The sequence below is a fragment of the Podarcis pityusensis genome, assembly GCF_964106645.2.
Source record: "Podarcis pityusensis genome assembly, chromosome: 9".
Lineage (NCBI taxonomy): Eukaryota > Metazoa > Chordata > Lepidosauria > Squamata > Lacertidae > Podarcis > Podarcis pityusensis.
In genome coordinates, this window is record NC_138034.1 from 42,428,811 (window position 1) to 42,452,748 (window position 23,938).

General features: G+C 45.1%; 1 protein-coding gene across 5 annotated transcripts in view; it reads left to right on the plus strand.

The window, feature by feature from the left end:
* Window positions 1–23,938, plus strand: part of MAML3 (mastermind like transcriptional coactivator 3) — a 266,582-nt gene that overhangs the window by 232,471 nt on the left and 10,173 nt on the right. For all 5 annotated transcript variants that reach the window (XM_081021874.1, XM_081021873.1, XM_081021875.1 and 2 more), the window contains one exon: window positions 23,554–23,790. In XM_081021874.1, coding sequence (XP_080878000.1) covers window positions 23,554–23,790 — 237 coding nt within the window. The remainder of the gene's footprint in view (window positions 1–23,553; window positions 23,791–23,938) is intronic.

The following is a 23,938-nucleotide window of genomic DNA, read 5'->3' on the forward strand; positions in this document are numbered from 1 at the left end:
GAGCAAGCTCCGGTGTGTGTGGTTGGGGACTGGGTGTGCTCTGGGGAGAGTCTCAAGGAGTCTGGACAGAGAGGTCTGGATGGCCACATCAAGGACCTGAGATTCCCCTCCCTGCACTACAGTTCCCATCATTCATAATCATTGGATGTGTTGTCCAGGGCCTGATGGGCATTGGTGTTAAAACATCTGGAGGGCATCTGGTTGGGGAAACTGCCAAGGATTTCTGTCATTGTGTACTTTAAGAACTCCAAAGAGTTGTTTGAATGCTAAATATTGTTGCTATTCTTTTCCAAGTTATCTTCTCCAAGTTATCTATCTAGGTTGAAGATGATTTTATTATTAGGCATTGTTGACTTTGTTTCCTGTTAGTTTCTTCTGATACCACCCAGCTCTACAACTGTCACAGTGAGAAGTCTCAGCTTTAGACACACACCTTTATAGATTTCTGTACAAGGTTTCACCAAGTAAAATCATGGAGATTTGGAATCTCTATTCTAACAGAATTTCAGTTTAGATTTCCTTGGTAATGTGCAACCAGAAAGCCTTCGCATGCCTTAAGCCGCTATTAACTGAACATCCTGTACTCTCTTTGAAGAAGGGAGAATAAATATTTGAAGTTTATTTTATTAAGAAGCAAAACAAAGCATAAAATATCCCTAAACCCTCAAGTCTGCCCTTAGTGAACCACAAAATAAGGGACATTCTGTGACCTTCGATGCTGCCAAAATGAGCAGAAGAGAAGTTGGCTTGCAAGGGCAAACCTGCAGGTCATTGTATACAGTTATAATCTCTGGTGGTAGGAAGCTAATAACAGCAAATCAGAATTCTGAACATACTGTACTTGCATGGTCTCAGTGAAAAAGTTAGTGTAGTGTGAAGACTGAAAAAGACATGTAGGGCTAGCGTCTGTTACTGATGGGCAGTCTTGAAACTACATTGCTGTGTGCTACAATTGGTCGTTTTGCTTAGGCTTTCCAGGGCAGCTTGTGTAAAGGATTGTGCAGGTTCCTATAAACAAAGAGGTTATTAAAACCCCATTTTATGAAGAATTATTGAGGAATCTTATGCATGTTACTTAGCAGTAATCTCTTTAAGTTCAATGGGCATTGCTACTTAGGTTGCAATTCTAGGCATGCTTTCCTAGGAGTGATCCCTATTGAAAATATTAAGACTCACTTCTGAGTAAACATGCAAGCATGCACTTATTAGTGTTTGGATTTACCTCCCTTCACCCCATATTCACTTTCCCCCTTTTTATTGTGCCTTTTAGATTATAAGCCTATGGGTAGTGGCTGTGTTTTTGGTTTATTTAATAGAAAACTTGAGGTGTGATAATAATAAATGTTTAGATTACTGAATTGGACATGCATAAAGACTAAGGAGAGTCCCATTCTGAAGAAGCCTGTTCTGAATATTTTTAAACCTGGAAATCCTGCAATGTAAAGTGTTGCTGAGGTAGGGTTTGCTCAAATGTGTGTTTTTTTAAACTTTCAGTACTATAGGCAGAGGCTAACATTCTGGGGGTCTGTGCGCAAAGGCAAAGTCAGGAAGACCCCTAGAAGCACCCCCTTCTCCCCACTTTGTGTGACCATCCCTACTTGTCTAACACCAGCATTCTCAGTGAGCGAGATCTCGAGAGCCTCGCAAGGCCTTCCAGAACCCAGTAAGCAAGGCAGAGGACTTAAAAACTTTCTGTGGCAGGAAAACACAGCACAGAAAGAGCTCTTAAAGCTATATACCTTGCTTTACAGACTCTGGGAGGGTTGTGGGGAGGGCTCTGGGGGCTCTTGTGACAGCAGGCCCCTTCTGGTGATTTACGCTCCCCCCCCTTAAAAAAAACCTCTCCTACCCCCTTTCTCGTTATTTATTTATTTATTTTCTGACAAAGTGCACAAGGCTGTGATCATGTAAGTAAGTTGAACCTAAGTTTGGGGCCCTGCTGTACCACACCAAGCAAATCAATGGACATTACATTTTATGTGGTTTTATTATTAGTAATCTTAGGTAATGTTTCTATTAATAAGTTGTGGTCTGCTCTTGGGTATTGATCCTTAAACTGATGGCCATGCACCATAGGAATCACTTCGCACATTATGCAGCACAGCAAACACATCTTCCAGCAGGGTGTTTCCTTCAAGAAACCTGTACAATGGAGGCATGTATTAGATGCATGCGCACGTCACAGGTTTATGTGAAATGTTTGGCATCTATTCGTTAAAAAAAATGTAATGTTTGAAGCAGTTTTTGCAGCAGGATTAAGACACAAGCCTACTGACCAAATCTAATAGCTATTCATTTTGCTCTGTTTCCATTATCCTGGTGCAGCTCCAACCACCACAGTGATATTGCAGAAATTCAAAATATCTCTCCCCTGTCATTGCAGTAAGTCAGAGAGGTCTGTGGCGCAACATGTCCCTTCCTGTATTTGTAGAAGCCTCCCATAGCCTTATCATTTTTTTTCAAGAGGAGAAAATTGGAGTTCCAACTTCACCTGAAAGAGAGGGAAAGCTTCCTTCATTCCTCCTTTCCTGCACTGAGCAGCTGCCGCAGCTCCTGATTAATGTTTTTGCCTACTTTTGCTTCTTCTTGGTTGCTTATGAGGCATGTGACCCATGCCCCAAAGCATACCCCACAAGTGTCCTGGAAAAACTGGGACATCCCATTTTTTATCATGAGAGAATGGTGGACATCTTGGTTGCCGTGATTTTGCGCAATTTCATGGTCTGATTCCCCCCCTCCCCCAAAAAGTGCTTTTTCAGAGCCACGATCTCACACAGTGCTTCAAAACATGTGTTTTTGGGCACAGTGCCCAGAAAAAGTGCTTGGGGGTGGGAGACCATGGTGTAAAATCACATCAACCAAACTAGCAGCCATGCTCTCGCAAAACAACAACAACAACCAGGAAGCAGAGGCAAACGAAGATGTTGTGACACCCGGGACAGGGTGTTGCTACGTATGACGCATGTGCCGTACGTAGCAATGCCGCACATGCGCCATACATAGCGGTTTGCTGGTGCTGCCGCTCCAGCACCGTATGTACAGTGTCAGGATCCTCTGCTCACATCTGCAGCCGCAAACGGAGGATCCTCCGCATGCGACTGTGGTGGCGCGATGAGCCCCCATGGGGTGCCTTCTTGTCACACCCCCACAGACATGGCAACCCCCCATTGCAACACCACTGCCAGTAAGATGGCATCTGGGAAGGTGGCATCCCAGATTTGGGCTTCAGAGTGTTCAAGGGTGTGCCAATGTGTGTGATAATGTGTTCTGAAGAGGGCTGCCTCATGTCGGAATTGGGAAAATGGGGAAAATAAATGACACAACGGAAGGAATGACTCCTAAGGCTAAACGAAGACAGCTCAGCTGGCAATGCTTACCCATGTCCCACTCTTGCCTTACCCTATGACAGCTTTTGCTAACTTAGTGTTCTCCAGATATTTTTGGATACCCCTAACATGCCTGACCATTTACCCTACTGGCTAAGGTTGGTGGAAATTGTAGTCCAAAGCAGCCAGACTGCACCAAGTCAAGGAAAGCTGCCCTCAGACACGTCAGAGACCTTGCAGAATAGAGCCTTGTCTTCAGTCCTTGAACTTCATCCCTGGGGGGGGTTGGTGTTTGTGGTTGTCTGCATCTCACTTCAAGGCCTTTTAGCAACAGAGCAGCTCTTCCACAATTACTATTTTTTGATTGGTCAAGTGCCCCTTGCCTGCCACAAGCTCAGAACAGTGGAGAGTTCAGCCTGGCCTCCTCTCTCCTTTGAAAGGGAGCCTGCTCCAGCATTCTGACCACTACAGCCCCACTCTTTACAGCCGGTCATAAATTTCAGAGCATGCCGTGATATCTTTAGCTTTGACTCCAGAGATTTCCTGTTGAGCTGCAAGATGCAGGCCTGCAAAGCGCACTGTAGCTAAATATACCCTCTTAGTGTAACAGTACAAGTAAACAAGGACAGCATCAACATGACTTCTTTTTGTTCGTTTTTTTACAGTGCAAATCAAGCTTTCCCTTTTTTTAAATAAAAGTGGTATTCATCAGGAAATTTTGTTTATTTTGATAGAGAAAGTAATCTCTCTTCACTACAGCTGAACTCTTAACATCCAACATTATTTTGATTCCTAGTGTCGGTTCAGAGGGTGATGATCCTGGTAACAGCCCACATTTTGGGGAGCAGGGTGTCCCTGGGATCATGTCCTCATATGTAATGGAAGGAAATCAAATATTGGTCAAACTGTACTGTAGGCCTGCAACTTGCACTTGCTTTCCTTATATGATCACAACCTTGGCGTGAGTGGATGGGAAATAAATAAATTAATGGAGAGCAGGGGGAATCCACCATTCTCTGCTCTCCATTTATTTATTTCTTCCACACACACTCTCTCTCTCAGACACCTAGTGGTTTTTTCTTGCTTTGGGAAGGAGCTGTCAAGGCTCTAGGACACTGCCAGAGCCCTCATGTCTCCTTCCCCAAGCCCAGTGCCTCACTTACTGAGCTCTGGGAAGCCCCTGTTAAGCAGCTCTCTGCCTTGCAGCAGGGAGCAGTTCCAGGGGTTCCTGACTTTGGGGCCATTTTACTTTTGCTGCCCGGACCCCCAGAACCAAACCCTCACATACGTGGCTGGTCCACTCTATGTACATCCATAGGCAAGTCACCACAGTTTCAAAAGTGGTTTGCCATTTGACATGGACCAGCAGCTTTTTGAAAAGCACCACTCCAAAGGGTGGTTGGTTTTTAAAAAGTCCCCCCACCTACCCGCCTTTTAAATACTGATATATGTTAAAGCTATGGTACAACTGCAATGCAAATATAGTTTTAATATTGCTCATGCTTTGGTTAGGTGTGGCTCCCAATATGCCATCAATGTGCATTCTGCAAGCTGTGCAATGTGCTTTCAATAAGTTGCCTCTGGAGACGGCTTATTTAGAAACTTGACATACAAGCAACTGAATATTATTGTACATGGGCAACCGGAGGCCCACTGGGTGGGTGTGGCCCCAAGTACAATTTTATCTAGTCCCTAGCGGCCTTTCAAAAAAGCAACCCATTTTGAGTTTTAAGAAATAGAGATATCTCATTTTAAACCCTATGACTTTTACAGATTTTGCATGCAATATATAAATGTAGATATTTATATGTAACAGTATGCCTGAGCGTATTTGCTCTATATCTCAGAAATTTACACTTAGAATACACCGACTTAATAAAGCTGACTACTCACAACAACTGCTGTTTGGTGACAATGATGGTGACAATGACAGTAACAAAAATAATAACGATAAAGGAGGCCCCATGGATATAGAAATTGTCTTTCTCTCATGGCATGTATTAAAGCATGCATACGCCTTTAATTATGGGTATTCAAATGTCTAAGACTGGGGAGACCCAGTTTTCAATCCCCTCAGCCATGAAGCCTGGTGAGCAGCCTTGAACCAGTCTCTGTCTCTCAGCCTAACCTTCCCCACGGGTTTGTTGCGAGGATGAAATGTGGCAGTGGGGAGAACCAGTGCTTTTCTTCTGGGGGGGACTCATACCCCTAAACATTTTGTGAATCTAAGTTTGACCTCACTGAGGGGCAGTATTTCAATATGAGTAGGAAAATGAGAGTACCCCTAAACATGTTTTTTTTGGGGGGGGGGAGCACTGGGAAGAACCATATATACTACCTGGAGCTCTTTGGAGGAAGGGAAAGTAAAAAGGTAACAAAAAAATAGCTAGCAATAAGTGAATCCAGGATGGGGTGAGTTGTAGCTCTTGCACAAATGCAGAAACAAAGATCTAGTTAAATTACTTCAACTGTATTCCCATTCCAAAGCTTGACGTGAGGAGAACCCATGGTATTTCCAAAAGATTAGCCAAATGGCCCTCCAGAGGAAGAACAACAGCTGTAGCCTGAGTGTTTTAAGGAGAAGTAATATGGAAGACGTGTGATTTTCTCTGCGGGTGAAGAATGATGGATATGGAATCTTTCCTATGTTAAGTTAAAGGGCTTCTAATACATTTCAGGAAGGAGACAGCCAGAGTCGATCAAATGTGTCAGCAACTGAGATACACGCAAAGACCAACGTCATATTGGTAACAGGGATTGTAAAAGTGTACTTGTCTGCATGCAATTCATTGTTATATTATCAAAGTAGGTTTTGGCACCCAATTGGCACTGCAGGGCACAATCATATTGGCTGTCATTGCAGGGCTATCCATTTTCTCCCTGTATTAACGAAAGCATTCCTGCTTTCTATTCTACTAATAGTGTTAACCTGAACTCTTCTGAGGCTTTCCATTTTTCATGGAAGGCCATTTAAGGTGTAAAGATAATGAAATGATATGGAAGGAGGTGGGGGAACCCAAGCCCTTTTAAAATAATTCCAGAACATCTGAAGCCTCTTCAATATTAGTCATTCATGTTAGTGAGAGCTCAAAGTAAGTGCCACAAGTGAGTGGCAACTCTGCCAATTAACGCTGCTGCTGCTGCTGGTTTGTGAACTGCATGTAAAATGGCGAATTTTGTTCATGCAAATTGCTCCACAAAAATGTGCCCTCTTTGTCAAGTCTTTTCTCTTCCACTGACATAACGATGGCTGCCCAGATTTCTCAGATGGGCAGATTCTCTCTTTCCTTGACAGCTACCTGGAATAAAATATTTCTTGCTATCATTAATAGTGTTTCTCTGAAGATGATCTGCAAGGAGGACTAGTTACTTGTTATGCTACACAATTCTGATTTCTGTGTGTGACCAGCTTTAATATTTGAAATTAAACCATGGTAAACAACTCCATGAATAGCAAGGATCCATGCTTGCACATTCAAAGATACTTCTTCTCAGCTACATATCCCCCTTCATATTGACTTAAAGCCTCCTCTCTTGTTATTGTTGTTGACATTTTCTGCAAAGGAACACAGGTCTTAGATACAAAAATGTTTAGAGTGGTACATGTAGATTTTTATTTTATTTTAAAAAGGACTTTTGCCTTGAAATGCCATATTTCAAAAGGTACATAATATAACCACTCACTGGAGTTTCATCTGTGAATAACAGGGATATATTGCCTTATGCATAAATGCATTCTGAGTATCACTCAGCCTGTTGACAAAAATCCATGGTGAGGCTGGTATCTGCAGTATGAGATTTGCATTAAGGCAAGGAAGAGACAGTGACATGGGAAAGGTGGCTAGTGGGGTAAGGAGCTCTTGGCCTCTTTCAGCCTAGTTTATGAAAGACTAGGAAACTGTTTGTGTCTTGTAATTTAACACCAAGAGTGAACTTTTTAGGACAAACTAGATTAAGGTAACAGTTCCCCAGGGTTGAAATCCATAAATCAGAGATGTATATTTAAGTATCTAAAAATAATCCTTCCAGTAGCGCCTTAGAGACCAGCTAAGTTTGTTATTGGTATGAGCTTTCGTGTCATCAGTGAACAATAAATGAGTGTTCATGGCAATATTCGTACAACTGGACTATGGCAAGCCCTTAAATATTTCATCCATGCTCTGGAACAAATGTCATGTTAATGCAAACTACTGAATGCTGTCAAACGCCCAGTGAATTCCATGGGGTGGTGGGTGATGATCGTTTCCCTGGGTCAGGTCCCATAGAAAGCAAAAGTCTTGTTAGCTGTGGCAGGAGCATCACTAATACAAATCTCCAACCAAGAAGCTCAGTCATGTCTTACTTGAACTTTGCCCTAGTTCAGACTTGTGTACTACTTGCTGAAAATACTGTGAACTTCTGTTTCCAGAGCTTTATTTTTTTTTCTAATTGTACCTTTGCCCTCCTACTGTCTGTTTCCTAATGAGTTTGTTTTTAAAACCTTTTGACTGCCTTCAGTTTATTCCCATCCTCCTCTTTTATTTGTCAACTCTCCAGGGCTGGCGATCTCTGCTCTCCACAATGTTCTGGGGGGTTTTTTTTAAGTAGGCGTTGCTGGGTTTTTCATTCTGCTGCTCTGCTGTAAAGTCCAGGGCTTTTCCACCGTGTGTGTGTGCAATAAAAGCTCCCTGCCACTTTGGTAGACCACATGCTTTGCATGCAGAAGGTCCCAGGTCGAATCCCTAGGATCTCCAGGGAGAGCAGCAGAAAAACCAAACCCTAGCAATGCATGAGCAAGCTAGCCTGCAGGTACATAGAATGAAAATTGCAGCCACTTTGCTTCCCACCCTCCATTCCTGCTGCTGCCATGCTTCCTGGAGCTAACCATGGTTAGCTTTAGCGTTACATGCAAACCGAGGCTTATGGTTTGTCTCCCTCAAACAAATCACAGGTGGTAAGCCAAGGGCAAATCTTGTTTACAGCTCATGGTTTGTTTGCTGCAAGATAATCTGAGGATGGTGAGGGAGGAAATTGAGGGAGATTTTATATAGAGAAGGAGAGAAATAGATGTGTGTGAGTCTTAGGATATGCTCACTGTCAGCCATAGTCCCTGGTCCCTGACTGTCCACCCAACCCCTCAAATGACCCTTGGGGGCAAAATGCCTATCACTGCTCTATTTTTTTAAAAAATGAGTTAAAGCCCCTGGTGCAGTAGACAAATAGATCAGACATTTATTTTCCTTGTCATAGAGAAATCTGTTCTGACCTGTTACCCTGCAGTCCTTGCTTCTGAAAGCTCCTGGATGCATGCCCAGATCATCCTTTGCATGATCCTGCTCAAGCCCCCCACCCTCTGCAATTCCTGCCAATTTGCCTTTCTTGGTGCAGCCTCTACAACATTATGGAGGGGTCCTCTGACACTTAGGAGCTGCTTTTTAGGGAATGGCAAGAGGCAGCAGTGAGAAGGGAAATCTGCGTTGCATGAGCGGAGTTCGGTTTACAGTGTTCTCTGGATCCAGCCCATAGCACTGCACCCGTCCCAATATTTAATAATAAAAGATTGAGGGTTTTTGTTGTTGTTTGCTTTTTTGCTGCTTTTCTTCTCTGGGTTTTTTTTTGGGGGGGTAGATATTTTTACAGATTTTATTCTGTAAAAAGGGTATTTTGAGGTGTCCATAACAGTTTCTTACATTTCCCAGTGTGCCCCCAGGCCTGAATAGATTCTGAATGGCATTGCACTAAGTTTTACTCAGAGTAGGCCCATTGAAATGGACCGAAACTTAGCCATGTCCACTAATTTCAGTGGGTCCATACTCTTAGTAGAACTTAGTTGAAATATGAAATAAAGCAAAATAGAAATAATTAGGTTTTCAGTTGATACCCCAAACAGGTAGAAATCCTGTACTGCCAAAGGCAAGTGAACTGCAGGTCCAAGATTTGGATTATGCTGCTAGGCACTAAAGAAAAGTATTTAATTGCAAATAGTTACTACAGAGCTGGAAACTTAAATCAGCCCTTTTTCTTGGTGATTTAAATCAATCCACCATAAAGTTAATCTATGTAAACAGGCTCAGAGATGCTAGTTGGAGCCTGTGGGTTTCCCCTCTTGCATTAGTTCATTACAGTGAGAAAGTGCTGTCTAAGGGCTGATTCACACATGCATGTAGATAACTGGATCTCTTGTCCCTGGGGGGTGCAATCCAGCCAAGGTTTTAAGCCCCACATTGATTTTCAATGGGAAACTTAAGCATGCGCCTAAATCTCTCCCACTGAAATCAATGAAACCTTAATATACTTATCTTTGGCTGGATCATGCTCTTAGTGACTTCTCACTTAATGACTCACAGCCAGATATGCCAGCAGCCTTCCATTGAAAAGTGTGGTTTTTTTTATATGGCGTCAGCTGACATGAAAGCTCTGTGCGGAGTTTTGATCTGCGGTGGCTCTTTCACCCATACATGTGCAAGTGAATTCAGGAATGGCATCAGCACCCAGCTACAAGCACACCAGCACCCTGGCAGTACCTACCACATGCTGGGCCTAAGTCCCATTTGTGGGTCACTGGGTCTGCAAGGACCTGCCATTTTAATTACACACATATGCCTCAGATGCAGCATTGCTCCGGGGCATTGTGTGAAATTAAAATGGCTTCCCACCACGACAACCACCATCACCAGGTGGAGGGACCCATTGCTGTTAGACAGAGCCCACTGGAGGGGGAGCGCTACCAAACCTTGCTTTTTAAGGAAGTTGTCATGGGATGAGCATGTATGTGTAATCTCAGCCTGACTGGTCAGCTTTACCCTGTAGAGAAGGGGTAGGCAACCTAAGGCCCATGGGCCGGATGCGGCCCAATCGCCTTCTCAATCTGTCCCACGGACGGTCTGGGAATCAGCGTGTTTTACATGAGTAGAGTGTGTGCTTTTATTTAAAATGCGTCTCTGGGTTATTTGTGGGGACTGCCTGGTGTTTTTACATGAGTAGAGTGTGTGCTTTTATTTAAAATGCGTCTCTGGGTTATTTGTGGGGCATAGGAATTCGTTCATTCCCCCCAAAAAAGATATAGCCGGCCCACCACATGGTCTGAGGGATGGTGGACCGGCTCATGACTGGAAAAGGTTGCTGACCCCTGGTTTAGAGACTGCACTTGTTGAGACCGAGCTCGTAAGACCCTAACCATTTGTGCTGGCATCTGATGTTGGTGGGATGTGCTGCCAATATAAACAGATGCTTATACTATTTTGCACTTATGTAACTGTGGGTACATATCCAATATGTGCAGCAGCAGTTCTGAACAGAACGTAAGAACTTAAAGAGGACCCCACTAGATCAGGCCAATGGCCCACCTAGTCCAGCATCCTAGTCCAGCAGGATTCGAGCACAAGATGAATATAAAAGCATCCATAGGGAAACAAATGGGCTGCATGCAGTGGTCCCATGTCAAATGGCAGAAGAATTGTGTTCCCTGAGATGCTGCATGGCAAGACCATGGTAACCAGGGGCCCAGAGAATCTGCATGGCAGATTTAAAGCTCTTCCCTTGCACTGAAAGACAGAGCAAATAGATGAAGCGACTGACACTGAGCAGTGCTCTCAGCACTGCAAAGTAGTGAATCCACTGTCCCTGAATTTGGTCTCCCCTTTTTATTAAAGAAGGCAAGAAAGGAATTATAATTCACTACGCTGAGTGAATGGAACAACAACCAGAGAGGAGCCTGTTTTATGGGTCCCTGCAGCAAGAAATGGGTGCCAACATTAGAAACCAATTAGTAGGGATGTTTTCGGGAGAAAGCAGAGGCACAGTTGGAGCAGATGGTTTTTTAGTAGTGCAGAATGTGGAAATATTAGGAATATTTTGCTTAAACACATACATTAGAAACTATTCCTTCTGTTATAGTAATAACATCATAACAGATCTGTGCTCATTTGTAGCTGCATATAGTATACAGGGTTAGAGCGGGTCATTCTTATTCCAATATCTCCCTTACTGCAATATCGGGTTTATGGTCCATGGCTTCTTAAAAAGTATGTAGTGGCAGGGCAAGATCCTGTTTAATGAAAGAAGCCAATTGGCAAGTATGAATAATGAAGAGGCAAATATCATGGAATATTTTATCACAGAATGGTGAAATAGTCCCCGATGGGCCTGGATAGCTCAGTTGGCTAGAGCGTGGTGCTGATATCACCAAGGTTGCAGGTTCGATCCCTGTATGGGGCAGCTGCATATTCCTGCATTGCAGGGGCTTGGACTAGATGATTCTCAGGGTCTCTTCCAACTCTACAATTCTATGATTCTATACCTTCAATTTGAAGTGATACAAGTGAAAAAGAACTTTACCACTTAATTCTGTTGGGTGCATAAACTGGCGGCCTCTCACTGGGCACCCATCAGCATATTCTTTTTTCCTGTCTAAAGCAGTGGAGAAGTTATACATTTCTGTACCTCACCATCATTTTGGTCATCAAGAACAGATCAGCACCAAACACCTTGTTTTCGAAAACTCCAGTCATTTGGAATCAGCAGCCTCTTAGCACATGATAATCCTTGGTTCCTGTGCTCCAGTAGCTGTCTCAGTCCTTGGGTGGAGTATAGATAATTATTTCTATGGAGCAATGGGAGTCTCCTTCCTCCCACCAGGGCGGCCCAGTCCTGATCCAGCATTTGTAACTTGACCACTACCCAAACGAACTGGAGGAAAGGAGAAGCTTTGCTTCAGAGGGATGGGATGGAGATGCCTGTTTACTCCTCATTCCTCATTTCTCCACAGAGCTACATTTCCTAGTTTCATGCAGGTGAATGGAATGGCGGCATTTACTTGACTTGATTTCTGAAGTAATCAAGTTTCTAAGCGATTTTAAATTGTGTGTGTGTGTGCGCGCGTGTGTGTGCCTTGATGTGGATAAGCACATGTCCTTTCAGGTACTAAAATATATATTTTAACAAACAAAACACCTTCGAAACTGCTCCCAACTTGAAAATGGAGATTTTCCATGGCCACTATGCAATTGCTGCCTTCAACACTCAGACCGAAAGGTACATAAGGCTTTTTCTGTGATGGTGCCCAATTTCTGGAATGTCCCCAGAACAGCTTGCCTGGAACCAACTTTAATGTTTTCTCAGCACCAGGTAATGCATTTTTATTTGCACAGCCCTGTTATATTGCATTGATTTCATGGATTATAAGCCTGATGTGTCACTGTTTTTTAATTTACTTAATGCTGTCCTGTTTTAACTTGTTGTTTGAATTGGTTTTTTTAATTGTTGTTTTAGTTACGGTAAGAGTCTTTGGGTGAAAGAGCATGGTATGAAGCTTTCCCAATACATACATACGTATTGTCCAAGGCAGCAATTGTTGTCACATGTCTGAGACCCAGAGTATAGCATATTGCAAAGTGCATTTTGAAGCACTACCAAAACTTGCAGAAAGTGATTGTGTGCAGTGCAGGCAGTGGCAGCTCCAAGTGCTTTCTCCTGGTCTCAGAATAGCCATTGCCTGTACACAGCTAAAGGCAGCATCTTGCAATAGTCGAGCAGTTGGTAATGCTATGCTTAGGATTAGTTTTAACTCTGAGCGGGGTTTGCAAGGCCAGGCAGGAATGCTAATGGTTTCACAGGCCAGAAACTAGGGTGAGCATCAGTAAAAGCAGCAAATGCCCATCTTGCCCACTTGCTTTTTAACAACCAGGCTGTTCCTGGTATAGTTGCCAGCGTTCCTCTTTGCCCATCCAGTACTAACTGCTTGCCAGACCTCAGTCCAACTGCCTATTGGAAATGTTATGTAAATACCAGATCCTTTTATGGGAGTTCACCCAGTCCACAACATGATTGTCTTCTTCTAAGGTTTGTTTAAAAAATAAAAACACATTCCTATATCTGGACATGACTTTGGGCAAGTTCGTATATACATGCTCACCATGTTTAATAATGCTACAGTAGACATGTATGTTCATATGTACTGGGGAATACGAATCATTTTAAACAGGAGCTCACATCTTCCAATCTGACTTGTCAGCCGATGATAACACAATAGTTGATGAACATGCAGGTGTGAATCAGCCATAAGTGAACCCTGTACGAAGTGTGCATTGTGCTGGTATTTAAGCTTGCCGCAGGGTGTGGGTGGGTGTTTTAAGCATTACTTTTTCTTGGTCTAGCATTGGCCGGATTGATTTATTTTAAATCTTTAGAGTTCTATGAGCAAGGAAAGGAAAGCACTGGACAGAATATATTCTTATTGATCTGATTAGCATTAGCTTGATTGATGATATAATATGATAGAGGACTGTGTGACTTAAGTGAAGTTCAAGGCACAGGGAGGGGGAGGGGGGAATTGAGGGGCAGGCAGAAGAAGAAGTCGTTCGAGAAGAGTGGCTTTGCGAACTATGTTTAGTCTGGTTTCAGGTTTCTTCTGTGGAAGGCATTTGTGCACTGGGGAGACTGGTGGGAGTGGTGGAAGGAAGCTCCTGGTGACGTCACAACACAGCACATCCCCCGATCTGGCTCCCCCATCTCTTTTTCTTCCTCCTTCATAGTGGCTGCCGCAAAGGGTTTCATTTGGCTGACTGATGGCACTTTTGTCTATAAATGGAGGCAGTTGGCCCATCTCCCAGTATAACACAAGATAGGCCTGTTCATCAGTTATGCAATCTTTAGCTTGATGGCTTCATTGGGCCAGCAAGAGGGGAGTGGGTGGGGAATTTGGGGTGGCAGGAGAAAGCCTTTGCAGGCAAGCTCTGCCAGAGACAGCTGATGCTTCCCTCTTCCCCCCCCCCCACTTCTCCCTGAAGCAAGGAAAGAGAAGGCAGCACAGAGAAAAGGAGAGAGCAGGCGCGTGGGTATAAGGGCTCAATTCATAAAGCAGCTAAGAGATCATTAGCAGTCTGTGTTTGACCAAATCAGGCCGCCTGGAATCTGGAACAGCTGCTTTGCTCCACTGTGCAGGTGACACATCCCTCACAGTTCCCCTGCTCTTTGGAGGGCAGCCAGTCAGTTGTTTTAAAACCCCGGCGCAAGAAGGAAACAGAAGCACCAGGGAAGGGGAGGGCACATTTAAAAATACGAAGTTCAGATTAAAACCTACTCTGAAGTGTCATTGATCTCTGCAGCAGCAAGGAGAGCTCCAAGGATTATCTGCACAAAGCAAGGATGTACCATTTATATGGTATGTTTCAAAGTTCACTGCGCGTCACATACATTATCTTTGTTACAACAACACTATATGGTACATCAATAGGATTTTTTTTCTCGTGTGGCAGATGGGAGACAGGCACGAGGCTGAGACGGGCTTGCTTAAGACCACCTAGTGAATTCACAGCATAAGTCAGTTGTTTACGATATCCCCTATTCTTCTTTTTAAGCTGCAAGCAGCAAAATGAGTTTCTTGTTCAGAGTGTGGTCTCTTAGCTTCTATGCTAAATACCAGTAGGTGGTATTTAACTGAGCCTTACGTGGCGCAGACCTACAGAAATTAATGGATCTAACTTAGAAAGGTTCATTAATTTCAATGGGTCTACTCTGAGCAAAACCATTTCTTTTAAAAGCAGGGGAAAGGCATGAATTTGCAAGTTTTCCTTTCCACCTCCTTTGTTGTGAGGATAAAGTAGGGGGTAATCGAACCACATATGCCCCCTTGACCCCCTTGGAAGAAAAGGCAAAGTATAAATGTAGTAATCAGTCTGTTTGCAATTCTAACTCTCCTTACCTGGGAGCAAGCCCACTGCATTCCATAGGAGTCATCCCTCTTCTCAGTTTCACCTTGTTTGGCAATGGGAGGAAGGAGGCGCGAAGTAAAACCCAAATGCCCGTGAGAGGACAGAACCTGGCGCCACTGTGAGTGGACAGCAGCACTTGTCCATCAATGCAGCCTTTCTCAGCTTGGAACTTTCCAGCCGTTTAGGACGGCAACTCCTGTCAGCACAGATGTGCACCAGGTTGAGGAAAGCTAGCTTAAACACCCAGGCTCAGTTTACAGTGCCTGGACTTCATTGAAGGCTTTTAAGCAGAGTAAGGATGGCTGTCTGTGTGGGATTCCTTAGCTGTGATTCCTGCATTGCAAGGGGGTTGAGCTAGATGGCCCTTGGAGGTCCCTTACCACACTTCAGTTCTATGACTTACTTCTGAGTAGACATGGTTATGCATATCAACACAAACAAAGGATACAGTGGTGCCTCGCAAGACGAAATTCATTCGTTCTGCGAGTTTTTTCGTCTTGCTTTTTTTTTGTCTTGCGATTTTTTTCGTCTTGCGAAGCACGGTTTACCAAAGTCTTCAAAATCACCAAAGTCTTCAAAAACCTCAAAAAAGGCTACCACACCGCGTGCTATGAGTTGCTCCTCGAAGTCACCCTGGGTATTAACGGTTTTAAGAAAAAGGAAACAAACTTGCAAGACGTTTTCGTTTTTCGTCTTGCGAAGCAAGCCCATAGGGAAATCCATCTTGCGAAGCAACTCAAAAAACGAAAAACTCTTTCGTCTTGCGAGTTTTTCGTCTTCCGAGGCATTCGTCTTGCGAGGTACCACTGTACAACGGAGCAACAAATCAAACAAAACAATAGCAAAAATCAGGAAGGACCTGCCAGTCCCACTGAATATGCATTCATGTGCTGCATTCATCCTCTCACCGCAAATGCAGCCCCTTAGTGCTCTCCCTGGGAAGCCGGGTTAACTCTCATATCTCTCCCCCCACCAACTTGCCCACAACTAATCGCCCAGAGAGGGTGCCCTCACCACACTCCTTTACTGGGCTGGCCCATCAACAACAGTGGCCTTCACATAAATAGGCTCTTCCCGCCCCCCACCTGCAAAAGCAACCACCAGCAGCAGCTAAAGATGTGGGGAAGTTCTTCCTCTTCATGTGCAGGGATGACCGGCCAAACTTCCTGGCTCCTCCAACAGGCTGCTGTTTTCCAGCTGTAGCAGAAGGAGACATGGGAGGCTGATACCTCTCCGCCCCCCCCCCCAGCAACAGCCCTGCTACTGCTATCTGTCTCCTCTCTGAGCCAGCAGAAAGTCTCCCACCCACAAAACCAGGTGCAGCTTTATCTGGCTGTGCAGAAAGGTTGTAAGTCAGCTGCCATTTCTTCTCCTCTTCCCTGATTCTTCACTCTCCCCCCCCCCTTCCACATCCCTTCCTTCTGCTTCACATACATTTGCTCTCCATCTCAGGGTGCTGCTGAGATTTATAAGGCACACACATGAATTCTGCAGTGTGGGGATGCTCAGACGCTACGTTGAAAAAGATTAAATTCTCCCCCCTTTGAAACTGAGGAGAAGGTGAAAAGGAGCTCAGGGAAGTGCAATGCTGGAGATGCCACAGCTAAGAGCAGAAATTAATTTTCAAGACAAGGCAAAACAACCTGTCACGAGACAGCTCCATCCCTGACACCTGAGCTGGTTTCAAAAGGAGACTCTGAGCGTGTTCCCTCTAGCGTTTAAATAGTCTCAGTTTATAACCTTTTGTAAAGATGCCAGCATGGGTGATGCGAACTCTCCCCGTTCATGACAGCAAAGAGCTTACAAGGCAGGTTTCTGCTTTTTCAAGACCTCTCTTTGATCTTTGGTGGGCTTCCTCCCTTAATATTCTTTGCATGCTCTGACAGTTTGAGTGTCTCTAGCAGCTGTGCTTTTCTAGGTATCCATATTACTCCCTAACTGTCACTATTATTCCTGGGCAACAACTAGAATTACTTAAGACTGGGGAACATAGATTTTGGTTCCCTTTCAGAGCACTTTTTCTTCATTTGCTCGTTAAACTGTGAGGTGTACTTCCAAGCATCTTCTGAACACATCCTACTGGGCTGTGTGATTTCTACCAGATGCAACATGAGGAGGGGGTGGGTGTGTATTTATTTGCATAATTTTCATTCTACACCTTCAGCATACGTTTATGTTCCCAGAGTGGAGAAAACAAAATAGTGAGAAACAATAAAAGTGAAATTAAAATGTAGAAAATGATAAACTGAAGCATGCAAACCAACACAACAAAATAGCAGCACTCCATTGCAACAGACAGTGAAGTCAGTATTGTTTTGAATGCGAACATTAACAGTTTCCAAGTCTGGGAAAACCAGAATGTTTTTGTCTGTCATCTAGCTGAAGGATATATTAGAAACCAAGGGATCTCTTATATCTCTGCCTGATCACCCAGATCCTTGGGGGAGCCTCTGTTGGTGGTCCCCCAACGGCTCAGAGGCAAGGCTTGCAACTGCCAGAAGTCAGTCATTCAGGCCTGTGGGCCCAAACCTGTGGAACTTCCTCCCAGCTGAAATAAGACAAAGACTTCCTTATTCCAGCAGGCATTTTCAGGTCAAGTGTAAGGGGCTTCTGTTTGGTTTTGTGATTATTTTTATTGTTTGATTCTGTGTAGTTTATTTTATGTACACTTCTTGGAAATGCTGACGATTAAGTGGTAGATGAATGTCTTAAATAAACATAATAGGAACATGAAGACCAGGCAGGCCCTTCTGTGGTGGGAAGGCCATCTCTATAGTTGCAGGGAGACCAATGTGGGAGAAAGCAGTCCAACAAATATTTGTAGGACCTTTGTGACTGTGTTATCGTGACCAAGGTCAGAGCGACTCAGAATCTGATTTTATTTATATTTACTGAAACTATTTCCATGCCAACCTTCATGCAACCACTACAAGGCAATGTGCAAGGATGCTTCCAGGAGCCTTAGTAAGCCAGGTGTCTGTTTTATAACTGTGTGCTTTATGGTTTGCCCTTTCCCAGGCAGCCGGGCATTGCTTGGCTGTCAAACTGTAAGTTGAGCCCTAAGCATTCCTCTCTTGAAAGCTGCCACCTACTTCCACCCAGAACTCTGTGCGATGTGGCTCCCATCTGGAGATTGTAAAGGCCCCTGTGCAGGAGTGTGCCTTCCCTTTACTGGATTCTGCAGAGTAAATCCGCGATGCAGTGCAGTGGAGGGCTTGTCTATACTCTTGAGTTTACCCACAGGTCAATGCTGAGCTGAATTTGGCTTAGCCCGCAGCACACAACGCAGCTTCTGCACTGGAAACATCTTTGCAAGCGTCACATGAGATGGCAATTTGCCCAGCTCAGCCTGTACTGCTCTGAAGAGGAGCAAATGTTCCAACTAAAATTTATTATGATAAAAATTATGTGTGAGCACAGAAATGAGCTGTCGTGGCTGTTGCTGTGCGCAGCCCAGTCTGATCTGTTCTGATACTGTCCCTTGCTTCCCCCTCCTCCCTCTCCCTACTTGTCTTCCACTCTTCACCGTTCAACAGGGCGCAAAAGGTAACTGCAAAAGCCATGCGATTCTGTGTTTGGTCTGATAGTTGGCTTGTTGTTTCTTTGTGCGCAGATTACATGAATCTGCAATGTAGGCATTTGCACATGTGCATGAGCACAGCAAATCTGGGATTTGAACTCAGACCTCTGACATCCACCACTTCATTTGACACCTAAGACAGTGGAGAACTCTGATCAGGAGACTGCTGGGGTCCCCTGATGACTCCTGACTTAGAAGTGTGCCTATGTGGTTTAGGGACATCCTTTTTACTGAGCATTCATTATGATTTGTGTTCATGAAGTTACCTGGGTGGTTATATATGATCAGAATACAGCTGCAAAAACAAACACACGCCAGTCTGGAGAGGCCCTTCCATTCTTCTCCAGAAGTATAGCAGCTACAAGCAGCTTATTAAAGGCAATGAAATCTGAGAGTCCCCTGCAGGACAAGGTATTCTTTGAGATACGTTGAGGTGTACAGTGCTGCCACGTATCACTCTGGCTGATCCCTAGGCTGGCTTTGCAGGAACTCTGGAAGCTTGCCCAAGGTTTTTCTTGCAGTGAGAGCAAGGTAACGTCTGACGGCCAGCTCTGACCTTAGCACTGGAAATCCTATTTCCTCACCGATAAATCATTGTCTGCAGTGGAGGGGCAGGTCTGGGGAATAGCGCTGGGGGAAAGGAGGAACGGTGAGACGACGACAACAGAGCACTCTGAAAGGTTAAATAATTCCACTGTTTATTCAGTCAGACTCTGGCTCACCTTTCTCGAGGGGACGTTTGTATGGGTGGCTTTGCTTTATCTGAGAAACCTATTGTGATGGCATTTTGCAGCCCTTCCTTTCCTTCCACCTTGCTCCTCGGAGGAAGAAAGAAAGAAAAAACGCCCTCTCTCTTCCTGGAGCTTCTGCTGCGCTCTCTCTCCCCAGCCCCGTCACAGACACAGATTATGCATTGTTCAGTGTTTGGAAATTTGACAGCCTGGGTATGTCTCCGCTTCCTGAGCTCATTAGTAAAGAGCAGCATGCTCCCTGGAAGAAGTGTCAGGAGCCCCCTCAGCATTGCATTGAATTTGGAGGCTGAGCAGTGCACTGCAGTGTGTGCCTGCAGCTCTCACCAGTGGGAGAGGGAGAGATGTTTGTTTCTTTGTTTTGGAAAAAGAGGATGAGGGGCAGGATTTGAGGCTGGCGCTCCTTTTCTTCCCATCTCCCAGGTGTTCCCGTGTGGCTGCTCTTTCTTCATACCCAGAACACTGTAAATGCATAACCTGGGCTCCCACCTGGGCACAGCCTACAAATGCCCCTTTGTGTGTTTCACAGGAGTCTACCTGTTGTACCTCCTGCATAGCTTCCAGCCGCAGGGACGTCCCTGACCCAGACAGACTCTTCACCGAGGAGAGAGCGCCGGCTGTGAGCAGAAGCAAGGGTGGCTCCTTTGTCAAGCAACCCTGTCCTCGCTCAGGCCCAGCATAATGCCTGATTAATTCAGGCTACGCGAAGCTTAACCTCCGTCCGTCCCCCTCGCACACTACCAGACTGCTGTCCCTTTAGTGCTGTTAGCAAAACAGGAGTAACAAGAAATCAGTTTAGTGGTTCAGTGTCAGGTTGGGTGGGAGAGGGTAGGAAATATCCCCAAAGCAGCCAACAGGCTTGTGTTTTGTTTTGTGTGTCCCCCCCCCCCGCCCCGCTCTTTCCATAAAGAGGGTCTCAAACCACCAGGGAATTCCTGGATTGTCTCAGGCTGTCGTGTGTGATGTCCATCATGTGTACGAACACCATCTGTTCGGTATTATACTCTCAGTTGCCAGGCTACCTGCTCTGTGCTGTAACACTTGACTGCCTAGCTCTGCGTTAGCAGCATTATCGCAGAAGTACTGAGGGGGATGGGGAGAGGAGGAGGAGGAGGAGGAGGAGGAGGGAACAGTAGTCATGATTAAGCCATCTGCAAGCATGGGGGAGGGTGGGGAAGGAGGAGGGAGAAAGAGGGAGAGGGAGAGGAGAGCAAGAGCCCAGGGCAGCAATCAGTCACCAACCCAGGTTGACAGAGCTGTGGAGGACCAGGGTTGGGACGCCACCTGCTGGTGTTCGGGAGGAACTGCAGCTAAGTGATTCTCACACACCTGCCGCCTCACCCCAAGGCTGCCTGGGGTGTTAGGACGTGGATGGATTTAGGAGGAGAGGTTAGATGTAGCCTGACATCCTGTGCAGCATGTAAGATGTCCAATCTAAGCTTTGGTAGATTTCACGGCTGCTCAGGGCCTTAATAGCTGCAACAGTTGGTTCTCAAGTTTTCACTTGGATCTTGCAGGGCAAAAGCGGAGAGGATGGGAAGTAACAGAAAGTAGTTGGTCCTCCCCCCCCCCAAAAAAAAATACATATCCATCTGTCTAAATTTCCCTCTCCAGGGCTGCTCATAATTAAGTTCTAACCTCCCTGGGGTGTTACTGGTGCATCTCTCCTGCATAACAATCGCCATTGGTTACACTGGGAAGAGAAAGGCGATCAGCGCTGTGTTGACGGAACTGCTAATGAGATCCTTTCCGGGCCTCCTCTCTTAAGTCCTCTGGCCAAGCCCTGCAAAGGGACCAGCAGCGTCGCAGGCAAACAGGCAGGAACGTGGTGTGCAGGGGGGGGCAGTATTCACAAGAACATGTCCTTTAATTTGCAGTATAATTTGCACCGCCTTGCTCTCCTCTTACATTCAGTCCTACTCAGATTAAAGTTTTAAAATAGCCCACTTTCAGCTGGTCTCCTCTTAATCATCCTGATTGTGCGGGCGCATGGGGGTATAAAAGCATGTTAATGGGCAACGAGCAGCAATGAAAGGATGTTACTACCTCCTCTTTAACCTGAAAAGTATCATGGTGGTGCCCTGCACTCAAACCCAACTCCCTGGCATTGGACTCCAGGTGCTGAATCTCTTTTCATCCACCTCACTTTGCCTGGAAGTTATAATGAGGTTACATGGGTTAGCATCGTGCAGAGGAACTGGGGCCACCTGACCCTGTTCAGTTGCCTCACCAGCAAGAAAATGTAAGCCCTAATTACTACTTTTGTTCCTTGCTTTTTGCTGAATCCGTAACTCACGTTGCTTTGAATGACTGAGCTTGGCTTGAGGGGTCCTGGGTTTTGTCCCCAGCTCTCTGTACCATTCCTCATATATCTTTTACCTCTTATATACTTCCTCAGATATGAGTTAATAACCTGCCAGGGTTACTGTTAAACTTGATCTGATTGCATACCATACAGTGTCAGAAGGAATACAATAAAGTGGCATTCTGTGCACCCAATGCTTGCAAAAAAGAGAGAGAGAATAAAACTGGATTTAGGCTTCTGCACCGAACAATTCCTTGATCATCCACTTCCCTCCTCCTCTCCCACCTCCTGTACTTTTGGACCATGCCTCTCCTTGAACTTCATTTCTTTGTAAACTGAAAACTGCTGTATACGTATTTACAGTCACTGAGGAATGGAGGAGAAATGAAGGTCGATTGGTGCTTTTAATGTGAAATTCCCTAATTCGCACTTCCTGAAACAATACACGGAATGAAATGCAGCTATCTTTCAGAATTCACACTTGCCTGAATTCTCCGATGCTGCTCTCCAACCAAATAAAATGTAAAAGAATTTGTGTATTGGGGGGAGGTACATGAAAATGCATATATTCATGAAATGCCATCCAAAAATGCATTGTATTTGGGGAAATGGCTTGCAGAAGTATGTATATGAGAATAAATTTGTACTAAAATGCTGGTGAATTTAAAATCAATCAATAAACTGATGCATAAATGTGCAGGCCTGAACTCTAGAAAAAAGAGAAAGTAAGAGAAAGTAAAAATTGACAGATTCACCCATTCCTGCCTTTGCCATAGCAAATGTCAACCTCTTGACTGTTTTCCCAAACCCTCACTGAAAACAGCTTACTATGTGGGTTGGACATCATACCACAAGTCTCTCCCTCCTGCCAGGAAACACCACTGATATAGTTCAAAAGCAGAAAAACTCACAATACTCATGTGGCGACTTGTTCTAAACAATACAGCAGGTGGTGGAAAACTCACCATAGGGATGCCGATCCCTGCAGCAAGTGTAACATCTCGACAGGCGTGGAGTCCTCCTTCTGCAATTTGCAGCACCCCACATACTGTGCTGAGAAACTTTAGCTGGTGCAAAATGCTTCCACTGGGGCTGATTTGTTGGGTTGTGCGATTCAGTTCTTCTAGTAGCTTCACTGACTGGAGCCAGTGTGGTGTAGTGGTTAAGAGCGGTAGTCTCGTAATCTGGAGAACCGGGTTCGCGTCTCTGCTCCTCCACATGCAGCTGCTGGGTGACCTTGGGCCAGTCACACTTCTCTGAAGTCTCTCAGCCCCACTCACCTCACAGAGTGTTTGTTGTGGGGGAGGAAGGGAAAAGAGAACGTCAGCCGCTTTGAGACTCCTGAAGGGGAGTGAAAGGCGGGATATCAAATCCAAACTCTTCTTCTTCTTCTTCTTCTTCCTGGGCTGTTTCTGACTCGGATTCAAAATTCAGGTTATTACCTTTAAAACCATGAATGGTTTGGGACTGGGATACCTTCCCCCAATGATCCTGCTGGACTTTTCTTCAGCTCATTGAAGAAGGCCTTGTTCCATGCTGGCATTTGTGGGAGAAGGCCTACTCTGTAGTGGTACCCAGACCCTGGAAGCCCTCCTCCCTAGAAACTCAGTTGGTTCCCTCCCTGGTGGCCTTTAGATGCTACGTGGAAATTTTAATTCATTCTGGTGCATCTGATTGGTAATGACCTGTGTCTTTGCAAAATAAACAAATAATCAGCTGGTTGTCTCTCCCCCCCCCCCCTTTAAAATCTTGCTTTGTTTCTGAATTGTGGTGTTTGTATGACACCTTGATGTTCCATTGCATGTGATGGAGGGGTGGGATAAAATATTGAGACTAAATGAAGATAAGCCTAATCACATACCCAATGATTCCTCACATGGCTTTTGTTTGTTTCCTTGTCCAGGACCAGCACGCAGTGGGACTGTCTCGGTCCACAGGTCCCATGCAGTCCTCGGTGCCACCAGGATCCAGTAACGTGGGCACAAGTTCGGTCAATGCCAGTTTCTTGGGTGGACAGCCTCAGGCTGCCCTTATGAAGCAGATGCTGATTGAGCAAAGGGCCCAGCTCCACATGATGGAACAGCAGAAGCAGCAGTTTCTACGAGAGCAGCGGCAACAGCAACAGATCTTGGCAGAACAGGTACTTCACCCTTTCACTCCATACCTTAAGTCAGCCATAGGCAAACTCGGCCCTCCAGATGTTTGGAGGCTACAACTCCCATGATCCCTAGCTAACAGGACCAGTGGTCAGGGATGATGGGAATTGTAGTCCCAAAACATCTGGAGGG